The sequence below is a fragment of the Parambassis ranga genome, chromosome 1 (assembly GCF_900634625.1).
Source record: "Parambassis ranga chromosome 1, fParRan2.1, whole genome shotgun sequence".
Lineage (NCBI taxonomy): Eukaryota > Metazoa > Chordata > Actinopteri > Ambassidae > Parambassis > Parambassis ranga.
In genome coordinates this window covers 25,098,590-25,122,905 of record NC_041022.1, presented here as the reverse complement: position 1 = coordinate 25,122,905, position 24,316 = coordinate 25,098,590, and the positions used below count along the sequence as shown (strand labels likewise).

The 24,316-nt window shown below is 42.0% G+C and overlaps 1 protein-coding gene across 1 annotated transcript in view; it reads left to right on the top strand.

The window, feature by feature from the left end:
• Positions 1-558: 558 nt before the first annotated feature.
• The window catches only part of LOC114442536 (nidogen-1-like), a 29,333-nt gene continuing 5,575 nt past the window's right edge, over positions 559-24,316 (top strand). The window contains exons 1-15 of the mRNA XM_028416215.1: positions 559-644; positions 1,118-1,439; positions 11,401-11,694; positions 13,921-14,150; positions 14,314-14,897; positions 14,977-15,117; positions 15,211-15,462; positions 15,697-15,897; positions 16,071-16,304; positions 17,957-18,094; positions 18,162-18,290; positions 18,972-19,115; positions 20,495-20,623; positions 23,404-23,646; positions 23,843-24,015. Coding sequence (XP_028272016.1) covers positions 1,233-1,439; positions 11,401-11,694; positions 13,921-14,150; positions 14,314-14,897; positions 14,977-15,117; positions 15,211-15,462; positions 15,697-15,897; positions 16,071-16,304; positions 17,957-18,094; positions 18,162-18,290; positions 18,972-19,115; positions 20,495-20,623; positions 23,404-23,646; positions 23,843-24,015 — 3,099 coding nt within the window. The 5' untranslated portion in view covers positions 559-644; positions 1,118-1,232. The remainder of the gene's footprint in view (positions 645-1,117; positions 1,440-11,400; positions 11,695-13,920; positions 14,151-14,313; positions 14,898-14,976; positions 15,118-15,210; positions 15,463-15,696; positions 15,898-16,070; positions 16,305-17,956; positions 18,095-18,161; positions 18,291-18,971; positions 19,116-20,494; positions 20,624-23,403; positions 23,647-23,842; positions 24,016-24,316) is intronic.

Below are 24,316 nucleotides of genomic sequence, written 5' to 3'. Positions count from 1 at the left end.
GATCACAAGATCCAAAATGTGACCTTTGCTGCGGCTGGGGGATTTTACATGTTGGTTCAGATGAAAAGATTGTAGCAGTTTAATGAAGTCGGAGGCAAGTGGAGAAGAAGTAGGACAACAAACGTGAATGATAAAATCCCCTAAAATGATGACCCTGTCATATTTGACCATAATGATTGGTGAGTAATTAATGAAAAGTGAGATTTAACCACCAAATGTGGCTTGGTGCATTTGAAGAGATGGCAGCCACAAAGAAGATCTATATAAGGAGTTATTTTGTAAATAAACCTGTAAGTCACTTAAAGTCAAGTTCCCTAATGAAATTAGTTCATCAAAATAATAATTGTCGGAGACTTGGTCCCCACCAATGCCAAAAGCTATTCACCCTTGCCATACACACTCACTCCTACAGTGGTCACAAACTCGATTTTGTAGCCTTAATGTCACAAGGTCATGGACAATACAAAATGTTGGTCATATATTTGTGCAAACTAACAAACATCCTTTCTCCTTTAAAAAAAAACCCTACACACATTCTGCATGTGTCTCCTGTGGAGTGGAAGGCTAAAGAAAACAATTCTGTACTTACAGCCTGCGTCCAGTAGGTGGCATTGATATGCAGCTGCTGAATATCCTAATGATAGGTAGGTTTACTTGCTTCTTTGCCTTATTCTTATTATTTTGTAGAATGTGATTGTGGTTTGTGGCCAGGTGCCTTTGTTTGGTTCACATACTTGTTTATAAATGTATGGAAAAGTGTTTTGTTGTGTAGTTTTTTTTTTAAGAAACCAAACTTACAACACACACATTACTCTACGTGACGATTCGAAACATCTTATATGCAATTTAGAGATGTTAAAATGAAAAGTAATTACACAAAGAAAAAGAATAATACTTATGACATTTAATTGAATTGAATTGAATTGAATTGAATTGAATTTAATTGAATTTAATTGAATTGAATTTAATTTAATTGAATTGAATTGAATTGAATTTAATTGAATTTAGGATCGCTGCGACCTTTACTTTGATAGGAATTCGCGGAAGTTGTGTGGTTGTTACTCCCACTGTTCTTCCATCCATTCATCCCTCCCTCCCGCCTGTCCGTCTCCTTCAGTCCGCCGGTGAGCGCTGCTGTGTCGGTTCTCTCTGTTGCCCGCTGACCTTACATCCTGCCCAACTTTCTTCAGTGGAGAACACCGCTACCTGTGGAGCATCAGCAGGGTTAGAAGATGGGCCCCTGGTTCCGGAGCTCCTTGTGGGTCTGGTCGTGCATGTTAAGCCTGAGTGTTTGGACCCGGGCTTTGGAGTTCGAGGAGCTGTTTGAGTTCGGAGAAGAAGCCGGGGACCATGAGCTGCAGCCCGGCTCCGACGCCACTGCCGAGCTCTATCTGAACCAGTCCCTGCTGTTCTTCAGTGAAGCTTTCGACAAAGTTTATGTGAGTTTATCATCCCGTTAAATGGTTAATGTTAATGTTTAAATGTGAAATTCATCAAGTTGAGGAAACTGCTGAATAACCCCGAAATGCGTAAAGGCTGATTTTTATTTGTTTGTTTGATAAAGTTCAGTTTTAGCACAACATTCTAGAACTGGATTTGACTTTAAATATAATTTTGACTGATGAATTCATGATTTCTGAAATGTATAGTGATACAGATAATGCAAAGTTTTAGTTTTATGTGAGTATTATTAATCCCCATTTTATTTCCATTGTGCTTTACTCTAAACATGAAGTTACTTTTATGTAATAATTGCTCACATGCTTTCAAAGTAACAGTATTACCTTTTAATTTGGCATCTCAAGCCTTACAAGTATGTCTTCATCCTAAACACACACAGGTCAGTAAGCTACTTCTGCTGCTTTCAGAGTCACTTCTACTGGCATCAGCTCTACTTTTGAACAGCTGGTTTCAAGTTAATACTCTAAAGCTAATTTCTCCAGGACTTCGCTGTTATTCTGGTACTTCAGGCTCAATCTGTGTTAACTTTGTGACAGTTCCCACTGCTTTCAACACTTCAAATGATGACTGACTCGGCCCAGTGCTGCTCTTTGTTGTCACTGCAGTTTCATTCACTTCATGATTTCAGGATAGTCCTTAAAAATCTCAATGGACTTTTCTGTTTATTCTGCACTATGTAACCGACTTCAAACTATACTTATAGTTCCTGGTGAACTGCAGTTACACTTCAAATCTCAGAAATTCAGCAATAACAACAGTTTATTCATTTGACCCCTTCAATTCTTTGATGATTTCATTATGTTTCAAGACCAGTAGTTGAAGTTTTCAGCAGTGTGCCCCTGCTTGATTGATCTGATTGATAAGCAAATTGCTGTGTCAATACAGCCTTGGAGTACTGTCTGCTCTCTTTGTTTGTTGAAGCCTGATAAACTCTTCTATTGGTTCTTGATTACCTTCACACATTTTTATAGGTGTTTACAAAACAAGAGTCCTCTCCCCCGTCCACATGGAGACTAAGTTGTTTTTGTTTCCAAAATGTTTTCCGTACAGACGACATTGTTTTAATAATGCGGCGTCCACATGAATCCACACAAAACCTATGAAAACGCTGTACATATGCCAGGCCTGTGAGTGGCGCTCTAACGCTACCACAGCTACACTACAAAAACAGAAAAGAAGACATGGGCATGCACACAAATTCAACGTAAAACAGAATAACATGGATTTTAAAACATGATTGTTTTGTGTCATACATTAGTTATGCGCCTATACGATACAAACCTTTTGTTGTTTTCGTCCTTGTGTGGGCGGGGCCTCTGTGTCCCTTTGCCTGGAGTTGAGGTTAATTGTTTCGGATCCATAATGACACTGCTGATTTCTGATTTGGGTGGCGTTGTCTTTCTAGTTTAGATCAGTTCAGAGGTGTTGAATTCTCTGTGAATATGTGAACAGGGGCTGGAATGTGAGTCAATTAAAAGCTAACCAAGATAAGCCCCTCAATGGCTGACACACGCGTGAGCGCGCACACACACACACACATGCACATGCACATGCATTCCTGAGGTCATGTGACAGCTAATCCAGGTTAGAGCATCTACAGTTGTTGGTTAACTCAGTTGAAGTTCAACACCTTTTTCCGCTGGTTCCTCCAATAGTGCAAAGCAGTATCTTGTTTGGACACAGTCGTGTTTGGATCAATGGGCTTGAGAACCTCATGTCATGTTTCTGCTCTGTAGTGCATGATCATGAGGTCTGATCCAGATTATTGGTAGAAGTGGTTGGAAGGCGTGTTGTTGTTTGTCGCTGTTACATTTCTCACTGGTGACACACCTGTTGCCTCTGCCTGAGCTGTCTTTTATTTAGCAGCATGCTGGCTGCTGTCCTCAATGTCTCCTCCATCTTCCTTTCATCAGCTAAGTTATGTCTTGGAGGCAACCTGCTGTGAAATGAAGCCTACTAGGAAGGGTCAAAAACTGCAGTTCCGCCCCTGTGCCTCCAGGGGCTGGCTCTAACAGTGAGTCAATCAAGGGTCCACCAATATGGGTAAATAAAGCCTCCATCACCATGTTTGGCAATGCTCAATTGTTTAATTTGTGTTGTTCCACTTTTCAGTATTTTTTCAGAGTAGACCCCTGCTACATCTTGTACTTCTCCACCACAGAGATCACTTTATCATAACTTGGAAATTGTACTACCAGGGCTGATACTGACAAAGTAACTGGTCCTGGTCAGTGACATACACATAACATTTACGCTGGATTTACACCAGATGCGTAACGGAAGCGTAGCGGCAGCCAGTGTTGATACACTTCTGTTTTAATGAGAGTATTTACACCAGTTGCGTAGCAGTGCGTTTCAGAAGTGTCCCAGAAGTGCTGCTCCACAACAGATACACACCTGTTCTGTTTTTGAGCCAAGACCATTGACAGTAAAAACTGTGGGCAGAGCTTCCGTGACATCACCCAGGCTGTAGACATGTTCATTTCTGCTGTGAAGTCGGCAGTTGCGGCGTGAATTACAAGTTTTGACACTTCCACATGGGCTTCAAGTTTGAGCCCTGAAGTTTGCCGCTTGACCAAGACGCATAAATTTGCACCAACCAGATCGAGCAGACAGGAAGTCAGGCACCAGAACACCAGAGAGTTTTCCGGTAGATTTTAAAAATAAAACACTAACTAAAGGCTGAATGCTCGCTGATTAAACATCGCTACCAGCAGAGAAACACAGAAACAGTGTAGGTTTAATTTAGGTAAATTTGGCATTATAATGAAATGTATCAATATTTTTCTATGTATTTTCCCTAAAAATATATACATTGATATATTACTTACAAAAACTGCATTGTACACAAATCACAATTTATAACAGAACTATGGAAACTAAAAAAAAGCCACAGTAAGACTAGGATTAAGCTAATTATATGTGTGAAAGAAGGCAGGTTGGTGAATTAAAGTTAAGCTGAAACATGACAGGTTGTAGTACCTACTTTTTTGACCAACTTTCTGTGAATTTACACAGGCCTGGAACTTTCATTGTTTGTGCCCCCCTCTCCCCCCGTCTTAGTCACTTCACCATTTGTCTTCCTCCTGTTAAAACAAAAGCTTCAGACCACACAGATGTCCCCTTGTCTCCACAGGAAGTTGACGGGACACAGTGAACTCCGGTCGCCTTCGTGTTTCACGTTATTTCAGACACCGAGGGCCAAAGTTGTTTAATTAATTGTGAGCAGACATGTATTCAGGTTTGTTGTTCGGAGGATTAGGTAGTTAAACAGTGTTTAGCTGTTCAGCCGTGGGCTGCATTCACATACAGGACAGGAAATGTATGGATGCTGGGTGTCCTGTTGGTTTTACCTCACAGGCAAATACTTTGTTGGCAGGCTGTTGTTTTTAGATGCTTGTGTTGATATTTCTGTCTGCAAATGATACTTTGATGGCTTTGCTTTGACAAATTCTCAAAAACTAAGACTCAAACTTTGTCTAAACAAACCATTTCAGAGCTGAAAGCTGTTTGCATTTCTTTGAACACTTAAATTTTGTGTGTTGAGTTGTTTGTGAAGTTAATTCTCTTATTTAGTCTGTGTGTGTTTTTAAAATCCTCAAAGCATGTGCTGTGTATGACAAATAACTTAGATTATATTAGTTTTACTATGTCAGTAATGATCTTACTGTAAATAAGTGCTGAGAATGTGTCTTCTCTTCAATAATAAATACTGTGTAAAATGGATGACTGTAGTGACCACAGTGACCATTTAAGGAGTTTTCGTAAACTTTGATTCAGCTTTTACAGCGTATACAATTATTGTATTTATTGTAAAGTGACTTTTTCAAAGAGCCTGGTTGCACCAAATGGTGTCTGAATAACGTGCTAATTTCTCGAGTCATTTTGTGTGTTACTAATATGCAGCATTTTGTGTGTCATTTCACGCCACGTTCGTTTCCACTGATTTGCATTAACATGCTATTGCAGCAACAGAAGGTTTTTCTTGTGTGTGTGTTCTAAGACAAACCTTGAACTTTATTTAACCTCTAACTGTTTAACATTAGTTCTAATAACTAACTATGACCAAGAAAGTTTACAGCAAGTGAAAATAAAACTTTATTACACGTGAAAATGAAAACCTAACAGCAAGCCTGCCTTAAAGTGTGCATGAAAGGTCCACAGCATTATGCAACCAACAATGTTTTTGTTAAAAAACTGCGTGAAATGACAAGAAACGTCAAAATAATATGCAGTTAAAAAAACTGTTGTTAGTGTAGGCAGAATGTCATCATACATCCTGTCGTAGTTGTACCCCATGGCATGACATCACGTTGGAAAAACAATGGTTGTCTTGCTTGCACAGCCATTGTGGCAATGCCTACATGTACCTAAAAGTCAGTCTATCAAAACCATCTAAGACCTCATGTAAACATAATACAAGTGCTGAAATAACTTTTTACACTAAAAAAAATTGAAGAACACAATAAAAGAAACAATTGCTGCCTCAAGTGGAGGAGCTCATGTATTGCATGGGGTCTGCTCTGGTCCATTATGAGTTTCAGTCAACTTAGTGGCTGATCTACCTACCCTACTCTCACTTATGGCCATGAGAATCTGAAAAGATGCTTATAGTTTTAGGAAAGTTTTAGGGTGAGGAGCTGAGCGTAGAGTTGCTGCTCCTTCCTCCACTTTCTGAGGAGTCAGTTGAGGCATCTCAACGATCTGGTTAGGTTGCCCCTTGTGAGGTGTTCTGAATATGTTCAAATGGAAGGGGCCACAGCTCAAGGATTATATCTCTTGGTTGGCATTATAACTTTTTGGTATTCCCTTTGGTGAGCTAGAGAAGGTGGCCAAGGAGAGGGAGGACTGAGCTGTATGTCTACATAGTTTTTAGTTAGATTTTAATATAAGCATTGGTTGATTTAGTTGTGTTAAGGTTCTAGCTTGGCTTAGAGCTTTGTAGATTCATGTTGTAGCGATGTGTTTCTAGGAGCATCGAACATTTGTGGAACACCCTCAACTTTGTTCTTCTGTTTGTTCTTCTTCTTCAATCCAACTTGTTAAAATCCTTGCTTACTTTTGGAGGACTTTGGTATATCTTCTTACTGAGTGAATGCTTTGTTGGTTTAGATTTGAGCAGTTAAACTTTTTTTCTAAGAGGGAATATTTGAGTAAAAGCATCAGACTGACAGCTGCCAGTGATTATCTCTCTCTCTCTTTTCTCGCAGTGTGAAGCTCTAATTGGTCGCTGTGAGTTCATAAAGGACCCACCCCCTCTTTTAAGTGTCTCCAACTTACCCTCCCAGCCCCCCTAAAATGAGTGACATCCTGCTGCACTGCGTTTCCCCAGTAATTATCAGCCCTGCAGTGACACTTTTCAAGCCTCTTCTTATACATTCAAAGCAACATGAGGGTTTAAATTCCTAACTAAAAACTAAAATTCTATCTCCTGGCTGAGCTCCAGGTTTTGCTGCCGTGAAGGTTTTTCCGGCCGTGTGCTGGATCGTTTGTCAGGAAGTGGAGCGTCCTTGCAGACCTGGCACATCTGGAATGTGTAGACATCTGTCCTCCAAAACCAGATGGCAGCGCTCAGGGTGTTTCCTCCCTCTGCTGTTCTCACACTGATAATGATGATCTCAGGGGTCGGACATGTGTGATGTCAGTGGCGTCCTGGCAAACCTCCCCCCTGAGGAAAACATGAGATCTCAGTGCTCCAGGTCTCCGGACAGTACAGGCATTATTACATGTTGAGCCCGGCCAGCTGAAAGTATCACACACACAGTATGCAACAGAGCAACAACATGCTTCACACAAATGCACTCATTGTTTTCATCACTTCCACAGATGTGTGTGAGTGGTGAATAGTGAGTTCCATGCTGTGAAATGTTTTGGAGGACTTCATTACATGCAGGATTTATTTATTTAAGTTCTTAGCTTCTTAAACAGACATTTTTGGGGAAAAAATGATTTTTAAATGGAATTCTGAAACTGAAGTCAAAATGAGTAAAAAAACAAAAAGAAAAAGTTTTGGTTTTATTCTCACAAAGACAATGCTCCTATCATCTTTCCATTTAGCTTGTTGCTGAAAGCTAAAGCTTTAGGAATGTGTTGAGCTGTTAATTCCATTTAGACAAAAGATCTCCTGTGTCCTCTGTGATGTAGCCCGAGCGTCCTCAGCTCTGCAGGTGTCTTCTCTAAAGTCAGATACCTGCTGGGAGACCCTGGCCTTTCACCCACATGCGGCTGCCAGTCATGCGGTTCTCTGGAGGAAGTCTTTGTGGGGTGGTGGTGGGGGAAGGATGGTGGCAGTCAAAAGCCTCCTTGAAGACATGTTTCTGCTGAGACACTGGAGTATTTACAGAGGCACTCAAGCAGGACGGCTCTTCGCTTTGTCTCCTTTTCCCTCACTGCTTTCATCTTCCACCATCATCTCAAACTCACAGAGATGTTTTTCTTTCAAGTTCTTAGAAGCTCTGACCTTTGGACTCACTGCTTGTGAAGACCTATGAGGTACAGGAAAGAATTATTAGAACCCCTGCGAATTTTGTAAGTTTGCCCACAAAACAATACCAAAAAATCCAGAAAATTGCATTTCAAAATGATATATATTAAATCACATTTTCATGAATGAAATAAGTATTTGATCTCCTGTCAATCAGCAAGATTTCTGCTCACAGGTGTGCTTTATACAACTGACACTGGGAGCCCTCTCAGCTCGTTACCTGTATAAAAGACACCCGTCCACAGAAGTAATCAATCAATCCAGATTCCAAACTCTTCACCATGACCAAGACCAAAGAGCTTTCCAAGGATGTCAGGGACAAGACTGTGGACCTATACAAGACTGGAATGGACTGCAAGACCATCACCAAGCAGCTGGGTAAGAAGGTGACAACGGTTGGTGTGATTATTCACAAATGGAAGAAACATAAAATAACTGCCAATCTCCCTCGGTCTGGAGCTCCATGTAAGATGCCACCTCGTGGAGTTTCAGTGATAATGAGAACGGTGAGGAATCAGCCCAGAACTACTCAGGAGGAACTGGTCAATGATCTCAAGGCAGCTGGGACCATAGTGACCAAGAAGACTGATGGTAACACACTACACCATGAAGGACTGAAATCCTGCCATGTGTCTTGAAATGGCCTAGTCAGTCTGCAGACCTTAATCCCGTAAAAAAATCTGTGGAAGCTGAAGGTCTGAGTTGCCAAACATCAGCCACCAAACAATAACTTGGAGAGGATCTGCTGAACTAGGACAAAATCCCCCCTGAGATGTGTGCAAACCTTGTGGCCAACTACAAGAAAGCTCTGACCTCTGTGATTGCCAACAAAGGTTTTACCACCAAGTACTAAAGCACGTTTTACAAAGGGATCATTACCATTGAAATTAGACTGATCTGACTGATTTCTTTGTTAGTGGGCAAACTTACAAAATGAGCAGGGTTCAAATAATTGTATCTGTGACTAATTCTGTCTGTCACTAAGATATTACTGAGTAACAATTGAAATGTAGAAAAATGTGTCAGCAAAACCATTTCTAGCAATGATAAAGTTGCATTCAAGTACCAGATGAAATTGTGTGTGATGCTTTCCATGATGAACAATGTTATATTGATGGTTTTAGAGGATATAAGATGGTTCCCAAATCCCCATCTGTGGTACAAGTGGATTAAAGAGTCATCAAAATGTGGAACCACTGTAATATTCTAATGTGTTTAGCATAAGTACTGGTTATCATCTGTACTCTCTCTGTCAGGAAGACATGAAGAAGAGGTGCAGCTGTTTGGACTTTCTGCCTGGCTGACAGCAGAAAGTCCATGCTATCCATTATATACAGTTTGGGCCTCAGTCACGCACCAGTATCAGCTCTCATTAAATATAAAGTTAGCCTCTGAGCTGCAGCAGTTTAAACTACCCTATAGTCATTGTGAGCAGTTTAAAAGATAACACTGGTTCCTCATGCAGTGTACCTGGAAAAAATACCCTTTTGTCAATCTATAGATGCCTTGAAGTTCAATGTCACTACAGTAAATGAATAGCAGGCATATTTCTGCTGTAAAGTTGGCTGTTTTATCTGGGTCCTTTGATGCTAGTCCTCAAATGGCCACATAAGGAACCGTAGATTTTTGGTCCCTTGCTTTTTTTGTTTGGCCTGGAGGTTGTTGTTTGATCAAGTCAAATGATCTTAATTTTTACTCCATTTCCAGCACACCTTAGTGTGGTTGGAAAAAGGTCAAGGACTAAGACTGGATACTTGGTGAAAATGGCCTGCAATTTATTCCACAGTCACCTGTAGAAAAATCCCTGATCACTGATTTTCTAACGTATCAAACCTTGATAGGCTGTAGCTGTAGCACCTTCAAAACATGAGTTACTGTGTGCCTTTTTACAAGACAAAAATACAGTTCAACAGGAATTCCTGTAGTGCCCTTTGTTTGGAGCTCCTTAGTTGACAGTTACACATTAACCACCTGAATATGTGAGCCTCTCTTGAAAAAACAGCCCCACAATCCTTTAGTCAATAATAGTAATAGCTATACAGCCTGCAACCAGATTGCTGCTCAGGAACACTGATCTGCACTAATGGGACACTAATGACTCACATTGCAACCCTTCTGTTAATTTTATTCAGCTTGATAATAAGAGAGAAAAAACCGGTATAGGCAGGGTTTATGTCCAAATGAAATGTAAACTTTAAGGTTTGTTTTGTTTTTCAATGCATTTATTGCTCATCAGTTGAGGGCTTCTATTTTACAAAATAGTTCTATTTTATTAAGTCAAAGCACAATGTACACATTTTTGTTTGTTGGCTTAAGAACTACAAAATATTCAGAAGAATTAAAAACTGCCACTGGAGAACAGACTATTGAGAGTTAAATCATTCCCTGGAACTTCATTCAGTATCTGATTCCTCCACCAAAAAAATAGAGAACTTAAAGTACTCAAATGTTTCTTAGTCCCTTGGGAAAGTTAGGTAGAATTTTACACTGTATATGATGAAAAAAAAGACTTAGGATCGAGCCCCGCACACAAGATGTATGAAAAATTACCAACCATGACTGATCTTTGCTGTAGGTACAATTCAGACCACTCCAACCCTAACCGAAGGTTCCTTCATTCCTTTGTTACCTGCATTTGTACTGCGGTCCAGAGAAGATTAGCCAAATTCCTCCAGAATCAGGGTCCTGCAGGGAATCTGCACCCAACCGGAACCCCCATCTAAACCCAGACAGAAGACCTGGCTTCTCAAAAGGTTTTTAATCTCCTGTTACCGAGATGCTTTAGTGGAGATATTTAAAAAATGAGTTGTTGCAGACATTATAAAAACATTCTAGTTGCTATCCCTGAAATAAAGTGACTGCTTATCTACTGCTTTATCTGGAAAGGAGAGGATACACTTCATGGTCATGGTTCGTGGTGTTCTTGGCTCAAACAGTAAGGTGGATTTAAGTTAATGATGTTAAAGACTTTGTTCTTCTGAGTGAATGGGGAGTTTTTGTGTGGAATTCCTGTGGGCTGAGGCTCCTCTCATTCATATCTCTCCACACTCGTTAAACGTATAGATTTTTTTTTAAAACTGGCCCCCTTGAGTTTTCACTGTGTAATAATCCTCTTTGTCTGCTGTATGGAAGCCCATTCCTGCTAAGAAAGCAAGCAATCTTTTTTTTTTTTTTTTTTTACAATACTTGAAAATTAGTAAACTTTGTTTACTGTTACTTTTGAACAACTATAGCATATAATCTAATACCAATCTAATTATGACTAAAATGCAATTTATAGATCTAACTTTCAAAGACTATAAAATATAAAAGACTTGTTTGTCAAACTAACCCATATATTTTTGTGCGATTTATTAAGTGAGCTTCTGTAAAATATCCAAATAAAGCATACAGCACTTTGTTAAAAGAATAATGATAATAATCTTGGATTAAGTAAACCTGATCTTCTGTTCCAGATTAACACCAATGGATTTGTATCTTTTGTCAACCCTCCGGCTGAGAATGAGTACCTGGGGGACATGCCCAGCAGTTTCAAAATGATTGCAGCCCTGCTGGGAGACCTGGACAACAGTGATGGACAGGGAAAGGTCTACTTCAGGGAGGACAACAGCCCCAACATACTGAGTCGAACCGCTGAGCACATCCTGCAAGCTTTCCCCAGGGATACGGGAGTGGAGCCAAAGAACACGCTCATTGTCACCTGGGAGAACATAGCTGCCAATGGGATGCCTGGTCAAGTGGCCACTAAGGTGATTTATGTCAATGGGTTTTATTTTTGCACTGGATTATATCATGATACAATTTTTGGGTTATTGGTTTATCTTAGCAGACAAGGAGTATTACTGTATTTATTTCATACTTTATTTTGTATGCCAACTACAATATTGTTCAGGCACTCTCAGAAAAGGGAAGAATTGCAGTATTTTAAAAGCCCTTGTATATGTGAATATTAGTCACAACCATACACATAAACATGTCTTTCCATGACAATTTTAGCAGGTGTGGTTAAAAATAAATAAATAACTTTAAAAAAGTGGTTATATATGAAACATGCTTTTTTGTAGCTTCACAAATTAACATGATAAATTTATTAGCATGCTAATTACCAAAGAACACACATGTTTACAAGATCTTTTTGCAGTTAATGCAGTAATAGTAAGTCCGTCTCTGCAAAGACAAATTACACTCAACAAAAATATAAACGCAACACTTTTGTTTTTGCTCCCATGTTTCATGAGATGGACTTGAAGATCTAAACTTCATTCCAGATACACAATATTACCATTCCTCTCAAACATTGTTCACAAATCTGTCTAAATGTGTGATAGTGAGCACTTCTGCTTTGCTGAGATAATCCATCCCACCTCACAGGTGTGCCACATCAAGATGCTGATCTGACATCATGATTAGTGCACAGGTGTACCTCAAACTGCCCACAATAAAAGGCCACCCTGAAATGTGCAGTTTTGTCTCACAGCAAAATGCCACAGATGCCACAAGCATTGAGGGAGTGTGCAATTGGCATGCTGACAGCAGGAATGTCAACCAGATCTGTTGCTCGTGCATTGAATGTTCATTTCTCCACCATAAGCCGTCTCCAAAGGCGTTTCAGAGAATATGGCAGTACATCCAACCGGCCTCACAACCGCAGACCACAAGTAACCACACCAGCCCAGGACCTCCACATCCAGCAGGTTCACCTCCGAGATCGTCTGAGACCAGCCACTCAGACAGCTGCTGAAACAATTGGTTTGCATAACCAAACAATTTCTGCACAAACTGTCAGAAACCGTCTCAGGGAAGCTCAACTGCATGCTCGTCGTCTTCATCGGGGTCTTAACCTGACTCCAGATCGTCGCCGTAACAGACTTGAGTGGGCAAATGCTCACATTCGATGGCGTCTAGCACGTTGGAGAGGTGTTCTCTTCACGGATGAATCTCGGTTTACATTGTTCAGGGCAGATGGCAGACAGCGCGTGTGGCGTTGTGTGGGTGAGCGCTTTGCTGATGTCAATGTTGTGGATCGAGTGGCACATGGTGGTGGTGGGGTCATGGTATGGGCAGGCATCTGTTATGGACGAAGAACACAGGTGCATTTTATTGATGGCATTTTGAATGCACAGAGATACCGTGATGAGATCCTGAGGCCCATTGTTGTGCCATACATCCATGAACATCACCTCATGTTTCAGCAAGATAATGCACGGCCCCATGTTGCAAGGATCTGTACACAATTCTTGGAAGCTGAAAATGTCCCAGTTCTTGCATGGCCAGCATACTCACCGGACATGTCACCCATTGAACATGTTTGGGATGTGCTTGACCGGCGTATACGACAGCGTGCACCAGTTCCCACTAATATCCAGCAACTTCGCACAGCCATTGAAGAGGAGTGGACCAACGTTCCACAGGCCACAATAGACAATCTGATAAACTCTATGCGAAGAAGATGTGTTGCACTGCATGAGGCAAATGGTGGTCACACCAGATACTGACTGGTTCTGAGTCCCCAGACCGCCAATAAAGCAAAAACAAAATGCACATTTCAGGGTGGCCTTTTATTGTGGGCAGTTTAAGGTACACCTGTGCACTAATCATGATGTCAGATCAGCATCTTGATGTGGCACACCTGTGAGGTGGGATGGATTATCTCAGCAAAGCAGAAGTGCTCACTATCACACATTTAGACAGATTTGTGAACAATGTTTGAGAGGAATGGTAATATTGTGTATCTGGAATGAAGTTTAGATCTTCAAGTCCATCTCATGAAACATGGGAGCAAAAACAAAAGTGTTGCGTTTATATTTTTGTTGAGTGTATATTCTGTAACCCAGCAATTAATGAGGCCCACAAACTGAAAACATAATGGCAATCACATTATGCTATACATCTGCTGGAATATTTGGCAAAATAATTTGCAGTATGTATGCCACCAAGAACCCAAGAAGTCTAATTATACAATCATCTTCTTTCAGAGAAACACGTTCCAGCTGGTCGTAGCCTCATTGGAGTCGTCCTCGTGCGCCATCCTCCTGTACCCTAGAGATGGCCTGCAGTTCCTCTACACACAAGTGAAGGGAGCTAGTAAGCTGCTGGAAGTTGGCTTTAATGAAGGCCTTGTGGCGGGCTGGTTTTGGAACACCAAACAGGGAACGTACTTCCAAGCCACCACCACTGAAGAGACCTCCATCAGAGAACTGACCAAGTAGGAGTCCGGTGTCACCTGTTGGCCACTGGTGATGGTTGTTTTGAGAGTGAAATACTGTAATTTGAGTTGAGTTAGAGGAACTTAGATGGGAGGGGCATTGATGGTAGATTTATACAAAAAAGTCTGCTAACAGATTTTATTCCTTGTTGTCTCCAACCAGAAAGACAAACTCTGCACGGAATGGAGTTTGGGTGTACGAGATTGGTGCCTCACCATTCTTTTCCGCCATCACACCAGGGATGGTCACTAGTTCTCCTGAGGACGAGGAGGCTACTGAACCTCCTGTGACAATGTTGCCAAGGCAACCAGATGAACAGCAGGAAGTGGACTTCTCAATCTTCCAAACCCAGACAATTAAATCTGAAGCAATACCAGAAGAAACGCCAACTGAAATTCCCAGTGAGTACCAGACAAGTTATCCACAAGCTGAGACTGAAGAGCCAGAATATGAAGAAGAAGAATATCCTGATGAGACTCTGACACCAACACCTCCTAGCCCTGAAAGCACACAACGCGCAAGATACCCAGAGGTACCTGAGCCGAGATACCCTGATCAGTCTGAGCCAAGATACCCCACCTTAGAAAATGTACAACCAAGGTACACCATTCCTGAACCCAGCGAGCCGAGATACTCTCCAGTGGAGCCAAGGTACCCTGAGCACGAACCTGTCCAACCAGTGCCACCACATTCACGTTCACAGCACCCACAGATTGTTGTGGTGGATGAAGATGAAATTCTGGATGGTACTGATTTTTGTTGTTATTTGTCTTCAATTACTTTGCCAAATGTGTCGAACTGATTCATTTGTGATTCTTGCCTTAGAGTTTGAATACCATTTGGAGACATGCGCCCACAGCAGGCAAAAATGCTCTCCTTTCGCTGACTGCCGGGATTACAGCAATGGCTATTGCTGCCACTGTAGGCCTGGTTTCTATGGTAACGGGAAGGACTGTGTTGCAGAAGGTGAGAATTATGATACGGCTTGTTCTCATTCATGACTTAAGTCATTAATTCATGACTTAAGTAGAACTTGTGTAATCAAATGCTATTTTCCAGGCAAACCCCAGAGGATGAATGGAAAAGTCAATGGTCGGGTGTTTGTGGGGAATATGCCTTCACCAGTGGAACTTAATAACAATGATTTACACTCCTACGTGGTGGCCAATGATGGACGGGCCTACGTGGCCATCAGCAACATCCCTGACAGTGTGGGCCCCTCCTTGCAGCCGCTGTCCTCCCTTGGTGGAATCATTGGCTGGGCCTTCGCCCTGGAGCAGCCTGGCTTTCAGAATGGTTTTAGCCTCATAGGTAAGTGAACATGTGAGGTAGTTGTCTATAATTAAATCTAATTAAGTCTATAATCTATAATTAAAAGTAAAAGTAAAAATTGGATTTTGTCAAAACTGCTGCCCAGTTCTCGGAAGAGAAATTGACTGTTTACTGTATCTCAAGCCTTGGCCTTGCTGTGCATTTTTGCCAGTCTTTGCGTTTTTAGAAACATTACATATTTTGATGCCCATATGTTTACCCACATCCATGCAGGTGGACAGTTTTTCCGGCAGGCCGAGGTGATCTTCCAGCCTGGAAACGAACGTCTGAGCATCAAACAGCAGTTTAAGGGAATCGATGAACACGACCACCTGGTTGTGAGCACTGAGCTGGAAGGCCGCCTGCCTGCCATCCAGCTTGGATCGTCTGTCCAGATCAGCCCCTACAAGGAGATCTACCAGTACGGCAGAAACTGTAAGCAGCAACATACAAACACTGAAGCTGAAGGCTGACACACTAAATCTAACATTCATTTATTTTAACATATTTTTTGTCATTCAAAGCGAATCATAATGTGTAATCAATTAATTAATTAAATGCATTATTAATTTCTAGCTGAATGGATATATTTTTCGTTCTCCATTCAGTGATCACTTCCTCCTCCAATCGCGAGTACACCATCACCACTCCGGGTGGCAGTGTCCAGATCAGAAGCTACCAGTGGCGTCAGACCATCACTTACCAGGGCTGCGCTCATGACGACAGTACTAGGGAGGCGCTGCCTCCTCAGCAGCTCAGTGTGGACCAAATCTTTGTCATGTTTGACACTGGCAACCATCTGATCCGCTTTGCCATGAGCAACAAAATAGGCTCCATTCACAGTGAGTTCTGACATGCACAAAAAAAGGGAAAATGTCTTTTTTTAAACAATTTTCTCTAATTATCAGTGGAAGAATCTGTGTGGGGGTAATTTTAAAGATTTCAAATATATCAATTGGACTGGAATTTTTGGTGTTTTGAAAATGTATGTATTTAATTTGTTTATTAGTTTATTGTAAGAGAAAGTAAATGGCAAATATTTTCCTAACTGGTTAATATTTATTTTTAAAGAAGTAATTTGTTTCACATAATTAGAGCATATTTTGGTGAATTTGTGTATTGTTAGATTTTGGTGTATTGTAAGGAACGGAAGGAATGGATTTTAAATCCATAAAAAATAATGTAGTAGTTGTTGCTTCATAGTCCTTGTAATGTAAACTAATTTTCCCTATACGGAGGCTCAAATAGGCCGAATATTTTAGCTATTTTGACTAAAAACAGGTGCAGGGTTTTCTTTGCGTTGTGTTTTTAGCATTTTTTGTCTCACCTATTTTGGCACAAACATCAATACTAAATAAATAAACAGGGAAACTTGCTGTTACACACGCACATAATGAGCAGAGTTCATGTTGTGTAGTTACAGATGGACACATTGCAGGGCGATCAGTGTTTTCCAACCTTTATTGAGACAGCACATTCCACATTTAAAAAATCCCACATCAATAGATCATTTAGGGTTACCCTCCTGTAGAACAGGTCTAAATAAATATCCTTATGTTATACCTAATGTACATGATGGCATGTTATTTCTGTCTCTAAGGTTACGCACACACCGACTGCACTAAGTTAGTGGTCACATTGCCAGACCAACACAATGCATGCACTGACACAAAAGTCTGTTCACTTATCTAACTCTAGGGGTATTTAATAGTTCTGCTGGCATAGACGATCAAAGACAAATTATTTATAAATAATATTTTCGGACCAATTAAGTGAAAATGAATCATTTCCCACCTAATGATCTCTAATGGCACACTAATGTGCCACTGCGGCACACTGGTTGGGAAACACTGAGGTGGATAAGGTGGTCTGACTCCAGCTGCAGGTCATCAGATTGCATCTCCTCTGTCAGGGACAGTCAGGAGTAAAGCAATGTGTGTTATTACCCAGAGGAATGCACTGAAACACGCCTCCGACAGTTTTATGCCTTGCTGGTGTTTGCAGTGGAACATCAGAGGAAGATAAACAGTAATCTGAGCCTGGCTGTATTTCCTCAGCTGCACTCAAGAGAGGCAGTGAGTGTGGCAGGGAGGTGGGTTGAAGGTCAGTGGCTGAGGTCAATCAGATACCAACCTTTTTTGTACAAGATTGTAGGAGGGCAGGGCATCAGGAAGATGTTTTGTTAAAAAAAAGAAAGAAAAGGGCTAAAGGTAAAAGTGCAGGTGGGTCTATTTGATGGGGCGCCCTGAGTTAAACAAGCAAACAGCACTCAACAGCTGGAGTTTGTTGGCAAAAGGTTGAACATCTGGCCGTGTTTTCTGTGAGGAAGAAAACTTCAACTGAAGCACCAGCTCTCAGCTGCATGATGGGAACATCTCTCCCGATAAGTTGTAGTCGGATGCATCATTTATTTCTCAAGAACTGTATGTCCGTGCTGCCAGATAAGACGTGTCAGACTTTGTTAACCTGCATTGTGTTCTCATTTTTCCGACAGGCAGCGTTCTAGAGCAGAATCCGTGCCACACAGGTCGACATGGCTGTGACATCAACGCGGTGTGCAGACCCGGCGAAGCCCTCCACTTCACCTGTGAATGCACAACTGGTTTTGCTGGAGATGGACGCTACTGCCAAGGTAACACCACTTTTTTTTCATATGTGTTGGTTAACATATCACTGATCTGTTGGTGTGTGTTTGGCAGATATTGACGAGTGCAGGGAGAACCCTCAGGTGTGTGGACCCAGTGCAGTCTGCAATAACCAGCCTGGAACCTTCCGATGTGAGTGCTTCACTGGCTTCACTTTCGCTAGCGATGGAAGGACCTGCATTGGTACGTTTGAATTGATTGTGTGTGTATTGACAGCTGTATGGGTGGGCGGAAATACGGGTTCCTGTGTGACTTTATTTAAAGAGTCCCTTGTTTCGCATACAGATGTTCCACCAGCTGCCAACAGACATAAACAATGGAGGTTTTGTAAGACTCTGACTGTAGATGGGACTCATTGCAGTGCAGACATGAGTGACGTGACGTTATTCTTTGTTTATATTCCTGAATCACTTTGATTCTAACACATATGGGCAGATCAACATCATGTTTGGAATGCTATCATCAGCTGTTTATGTTTTAAGACACACTAGCTGCTGGCTAATGCTTATTAAAAGATTCAAAGCAATTAGCAGTGGTACTGTCACAAAAATGTGTCAGCTGTTTGTCCCCTTGCAAGGTTTGAAAACTCTGTCTCATTTGTTTGTTATTCCACCATGTACATAAGATGTCGGTCGATGGTGAAAAGTGTACATAATGTCATACTTCTGGACAGCATGAAGACACCATCCAGTTCTCTGCAAGTTCCCATCCTTGTCACGTAAAAATAGGAGGTTTAGGATTTGAGAAGCAGCATACTGTTAAGTGGACTGCACTGAGCATAGAATTGTTTTTCCATCTAACCCTTTTTGTTCACATATTTGTTTTTCTTAAACTTGACTAACACTTGTCTCCCTGGTCCTGCAGAGGAGAATCGTCCAGTGGATCACTGCCAGAGAGGAAGTCATGACTGTGACGTCCCTGAGAGAGCAATGTGCAGCTACACTGGAGGCTCAGCCTACGGCTGCTCCTGCCTGCCAGGGTTTGTGGGTGACGGCCGGTTGTGTCAGGGTGAGTTGGGAATTTACTTACCCAGCTGTGTGTCAGTGAAGTCAGCGCACCCTGGGGTCACGTCAGCCAAACCTCAGCGCTATGACTTACGCTTGTTACATACTCCGTGAGAACAGAAAAATCTGTTTGTGTTCCCGAGGTGGCAAGAACAAGAACAAGAAGTTCATTTCGGCCGGGACTTCTCATACTTCATGAAAAACGTGTGTGCAGGACTCATAGGGCCCTTCCACTGCAGCGTGCAGCATCGTTTGACCTGTGTGAATTCTGCACACCTGAAGAAGCGTTTCTGTTTCTTCACATTCACCGCGACCACTCCAACAAAGTTATGCCCAGACAAGAACAAGCTGCGAGGCCTCCCAAACCAGCGAGAGAGCGCCAGAACAACTTTCTCTGTTCTCATGGAGCATGTAATAAGCTTTATATCAGCATTAACTACATAATAATCACTCATGTATCAAGAGGACAGTGTTTTGCACAATTCTCACGGTTTTGCCATTTGTAGGAGTTCCAGAGATAAAGATAAAATATTTGGGAATTACTGTAACAACTTCCTTTTTCCACAGTCCTGTCTCTCTCTGTGTAATCCAGCCCGACTTCATAGTTTAGCGTCAAGGCTCTGTGGGGGCCTAGCCATCTGTTATAGGACTCCATGTCTGTTTTTGGCCACAGTTCTTCATCAGTCTGGCTGAATGTTTGGACTCATCATCCTGCTGCAGGAAGATCTTTTTTATTTTGAATGTCCATTTCTGAAGACTGCTCATACAGCTCGACTGGTCTCTGTGCAGAGAAGGTTGTAGCAATGCTTTACCTGTCACCTTGATTTGAAGACATTCAGCTGAATCTCCTGGCCTTTATTTCAGTATTTCCAGAGGCATGATTTAAGTTGATTTAAATGGATTTAAGTCCACTTTTATTAGCAGTTATGGTCTGTCTAAGCTTTTTTGAAGATGTTTCACGTCTCATGCTTGTTGAGGTCACATGACCTTAGGATCACATGACTAAAGATGTAAATGGGAGTTCTGTTTATTAACCTCAGACCACCCTCTTTGTTTAGTGATGACCGTTTGAGGTTGACTGATGAGTCCTTGTTCCTTGGCATTGAACTGCACTGTGCCTGTTTTAAACTAGGATAGAAAGCCTTCTAATGCAGGAATGCTCGAAATTTCAACATTGTAATTCTGTTCTGTGTTTTTGTGCTTTTAACAAAGCCTAGTTTGTGTAAGTACAGGTTCTAAAGAATCGCCTCTAAAGCCACCTTCAAGCAATGTCAGTATCTCAAAGCATTATCTACAGCTTTGTAGATCTGCTTATATGACGCGTGTCTCTACTTCTAAATGCTTTCGAAGACAGAAACCATATTTTGTCTTCATTCCCCCCAGATGTTGATGAGTGTCAGCAGGAGCTATGCCACCGTGACGCCGTCTGCTCAAACACACAGGGCTCCTACACCTGCCAGTGTCATTCAGGTTTCTATGGCGACGGCTTCCAGTGCACTCCAGTGTCTTCAGGTAGGTAAAAAAAGTTAGGGGCTGGTTCAGAGAATTGTATTACATATTTTAGTCATAATTAATGTGCTAGGACTTTTCATTGACCAAAAGCTGTAATAACAGACCATTTTGTTCAGATGATCGCACAGACTGAAGCTCCTTCAGACATTCCAGAGACGAATGGAAGCTGTGTAAACACTGTGGTGTATAAACATTTGTGACTGTACGATAATTCAGCCTGAGAATGTGAAAGTGTGCAGAGAAGACATGACATGAGGTGTAAACACTGGACGATACACAGCTGAGCTTCGTGATAGTACAATAAATGTTATTTACGAATTTGCACTACATGTGTATCCAAAGCTATATAATGTATGTTGATCTCATATGTTGATGAAGGTTCTCAGTCATCCAGGTCATCATACGTAGAGAAGGTTGAAGCAAGGCATCTGGACTTGTAGAGTCTCTTAAAGACGTTTCTCTGCTCATCCAAGCAGCCTCATCAGTTCTGTCTGTTTGGTGGGAAACATGGTTTATATGTGGTGGAGGACCTCAGTGGGTGGGTCTGGATAAAACTTACAAACAATAGCTCTAAATGTTTCCATACTTACCTGTGATGATCTGGCTGACTGGGCCAGGTGTGTCTAACGACTGAAACTGCTATGAAACTGCCGGAGGTGGACTGGTTGACAGCCCTTTGTTCTTGCTGTGAGTATGTGCAAACTTCCTGGAATGGATGGAAGCTGCATTGTATGTGGTAGAAAGATGATGTCTCAGGCCACCTCTGTTAAGGGAAGGTTTTTCCAGCTTAACATAGATGCTCCCTTGACTCCTCTTTCTCTTTGAGGTGGAGGTGAACAGCTGAGTCTTGTCCTGAGGAGGTGGCTCTCCTGTGCTGAGCCATTCTTCTGTGGAGTGGTTGTTTAGTTTCTCCAATGTACAGATCAGAGCATTCCTCACTGCACTGGACTGCATATATCACATTGCTGTGTTTCTCCCTGGGAATCTTGTCCTTTGGGTGAACACACTTTTTTCCAAAACCTACCCAAGAGAAAGAAACTCGCTTTGGGGGGCGCTCTCTGGGTTGTACACTCAAGACTGCATAAAGTTCCTCAACATACAGAAAATACTACCCCTTTAGTAGATACTTATGAGGCATAACACAAACCTCACTGGAACTTAATTCAGACTGGGAATTCTCTGGGAAATGGGGAGAAACTTTGTAAAACAGAACAGCACCTATGTTTGATTAAAAACTGGGGCCTAAGATGAAGGCTAGGGGTGCACCAAGCCTTTCCATCATGTTATAACAGCCTAGTCTGCTTATATCTCATAGCTAACAGAAGCTTTGAGCAGGATAGGAGCTCACCATCTCAAATCTACACTAATAAGGCCTGGACTTGTTGTGTACCAGACTTTTCTGTTGCTTCACTATGTGTTATCAAAATACAAAAACAAAGCTGCCACCTCACCTAAGCTCCACTCCTCCTCCATCCCTCAGCCTGTATTTGGATTGGCTAGGAGTTCAGTGGACTGAGGTGCTGCAGAGATGGAGGGTTAGACATTTTTATTTAAGTTCTTGGTGGAATTGTAGATAGAAGACCAACAAAAGTACAAAACACGCCCATGAACAATCTTCCTCGGACCTACAATGATGTGATTTCCATACAAAGCAAAGCAGTAGTTCACTTGTGAGTTCTAACAGGTGGGACAATATTTCAACATAGGAAACAGTCTGTCTTTCCTCTTTCATCCTGTCTCCTTGTTCTTCTTCTTTGTCATATTCAACCTACGCAGACACCACATTGGCTGACAGACTGTAGTTAACAGCTGCCTGGTTAGTTATTGTTGTTGTCTGCTGGTGGTTTGCTGTTGACCTAAAGCTGCAGACACTTTTAGTGAGTCCAGGTGTCACTAAGTAAGAGCTAATTACAGCTTCACTAGTCCACTCCAACGTTTTGTCATATTTTCATTCTTTTTATGACCCGCTTGGCCTCTGAAAGGCATCATTTAGTGTCCCCTGTCAAAACTTGTCAGTGTCTCTTACTGTAAGCCACAGTCAGCCTCCTTTTGTTTCCACTGTCGGCCTTTGATCTTCGCTTGTCTCTCAGGGGTCCAATTTTTTGTTGTTTGATTGTTGGTAGATGACGTGGCGCTTTGAGGACACCCTGCTGCCATCAGACAGTGTTATGGCTGCCTTGTGGTTTGTCTCACAGGTTGATACCTTTTGCAGAATAAGTGTGTGGAGATAGCAGAGTCTCTGTCAAAAGTCTCTGTGGCCCCTGGATGCAACCACAGAGATACAGAGCTTCCAGCTCGCCTTTAATCTCTGGTTCTCTCCACAGCTTGTGGAGCTGCCACGTACTAAAACCCCTCTGTTCAGGAGCTAGGGCATGTCACATGAAGTTCCTTTATGTTGTTTGTGTTACTATCCAACTGCCGGATCATTCTCCACCCATGCTATCCCAAGTTTCACTGCTCACCAGTGACTGCTGGGAAAAGGAATACACTGCAGGATTCATATACACTTTGGTGACATATGAAGCCAGTATGTGGCCAAATCTCTCTCCCCATAATCAACTGTAATGCTAAACATAGCTGCTAGCTCACAACAAGTAATTTTAGCAATACAGTCAGCAAACATAACTTTTGTGTTTTTGTGTGACTTTATCTTTATTTGACATCATGCTAACCGTTTCCATTCTAACCTGATTCTACCTAAATTAAAATTCGGATCTGTTTCCAAAAAAGTAGTATTTGAAGCAAAGATCCTCGACCCTCCACTCTCTCTGTGTCCACAGAGCGTGAGAAGACCCAGTGTGAGCGGCACAGAGAGAGTGCCCAGGCTGCCACCACCTCCAGCACAGGCTTCTTCTCCTTCTTCCGTCCTCGGCCAGCTGTCGGTCAGTACATCCCACAGTGCAATGAGTATGGAGCATACGAGCCCACGCAGTGCCACACCAGCATTGGGCAGTGTTGGTGTGTGGATGCCAACGGCCAGGAGATCCCAAACACACGCACCGGACCTGGCAGCACTCCTCTGTGTGAGTCTCACACTGGCGTTTGTTATTTTATGTTTGAAACCTTTATCAGACTAGATGTACTGGATAATTGTTACCTTTAAGACCAAACACATTAATAACTTATAAGACACAGATGTAAATCACATATATTCTAATGAATTAATTGATGCTACTGTATACTATATCAGAGTTCAGTATCATCTCCTCTTCTGTTTAGGTATCGATCAGTCGGTGACTCCTTCGCCGGTGGGCCCGACCCCACGGCCTGATGTTCATCCTGTCGCTCCTGGAACGCACTTGCTGTTCGCTCAGAGTGGGAGGATTGAACACATGCTGCTGGATGGATACAGCATGAATAAGGAGGAGGCCAAACCGCTCCTGCACATTCCTGTGAGAACAACATCACTGCAGACACAGAAAACCACCGGCTTTCATTCTTATCCTGTTCGTATCCAGTGCACTGCTGCACATTGTCCTGCTTGTTACTAAAGAAATCAGTCACTTTGCAAAAAAGGTTTATCTGATATGAAATTTATTGCACTTCTTAAACACAGTTCAGGAATAAGAGATCACTCCTCTGTGATCCTGTGAGCCATAGCAGCAGTATGGTGTACAGTACATAGCAATGACCAAACCAACAGACCATAGATGGCTTCTAGATTCCTTCTAGCAATATTTCACATACACTAGG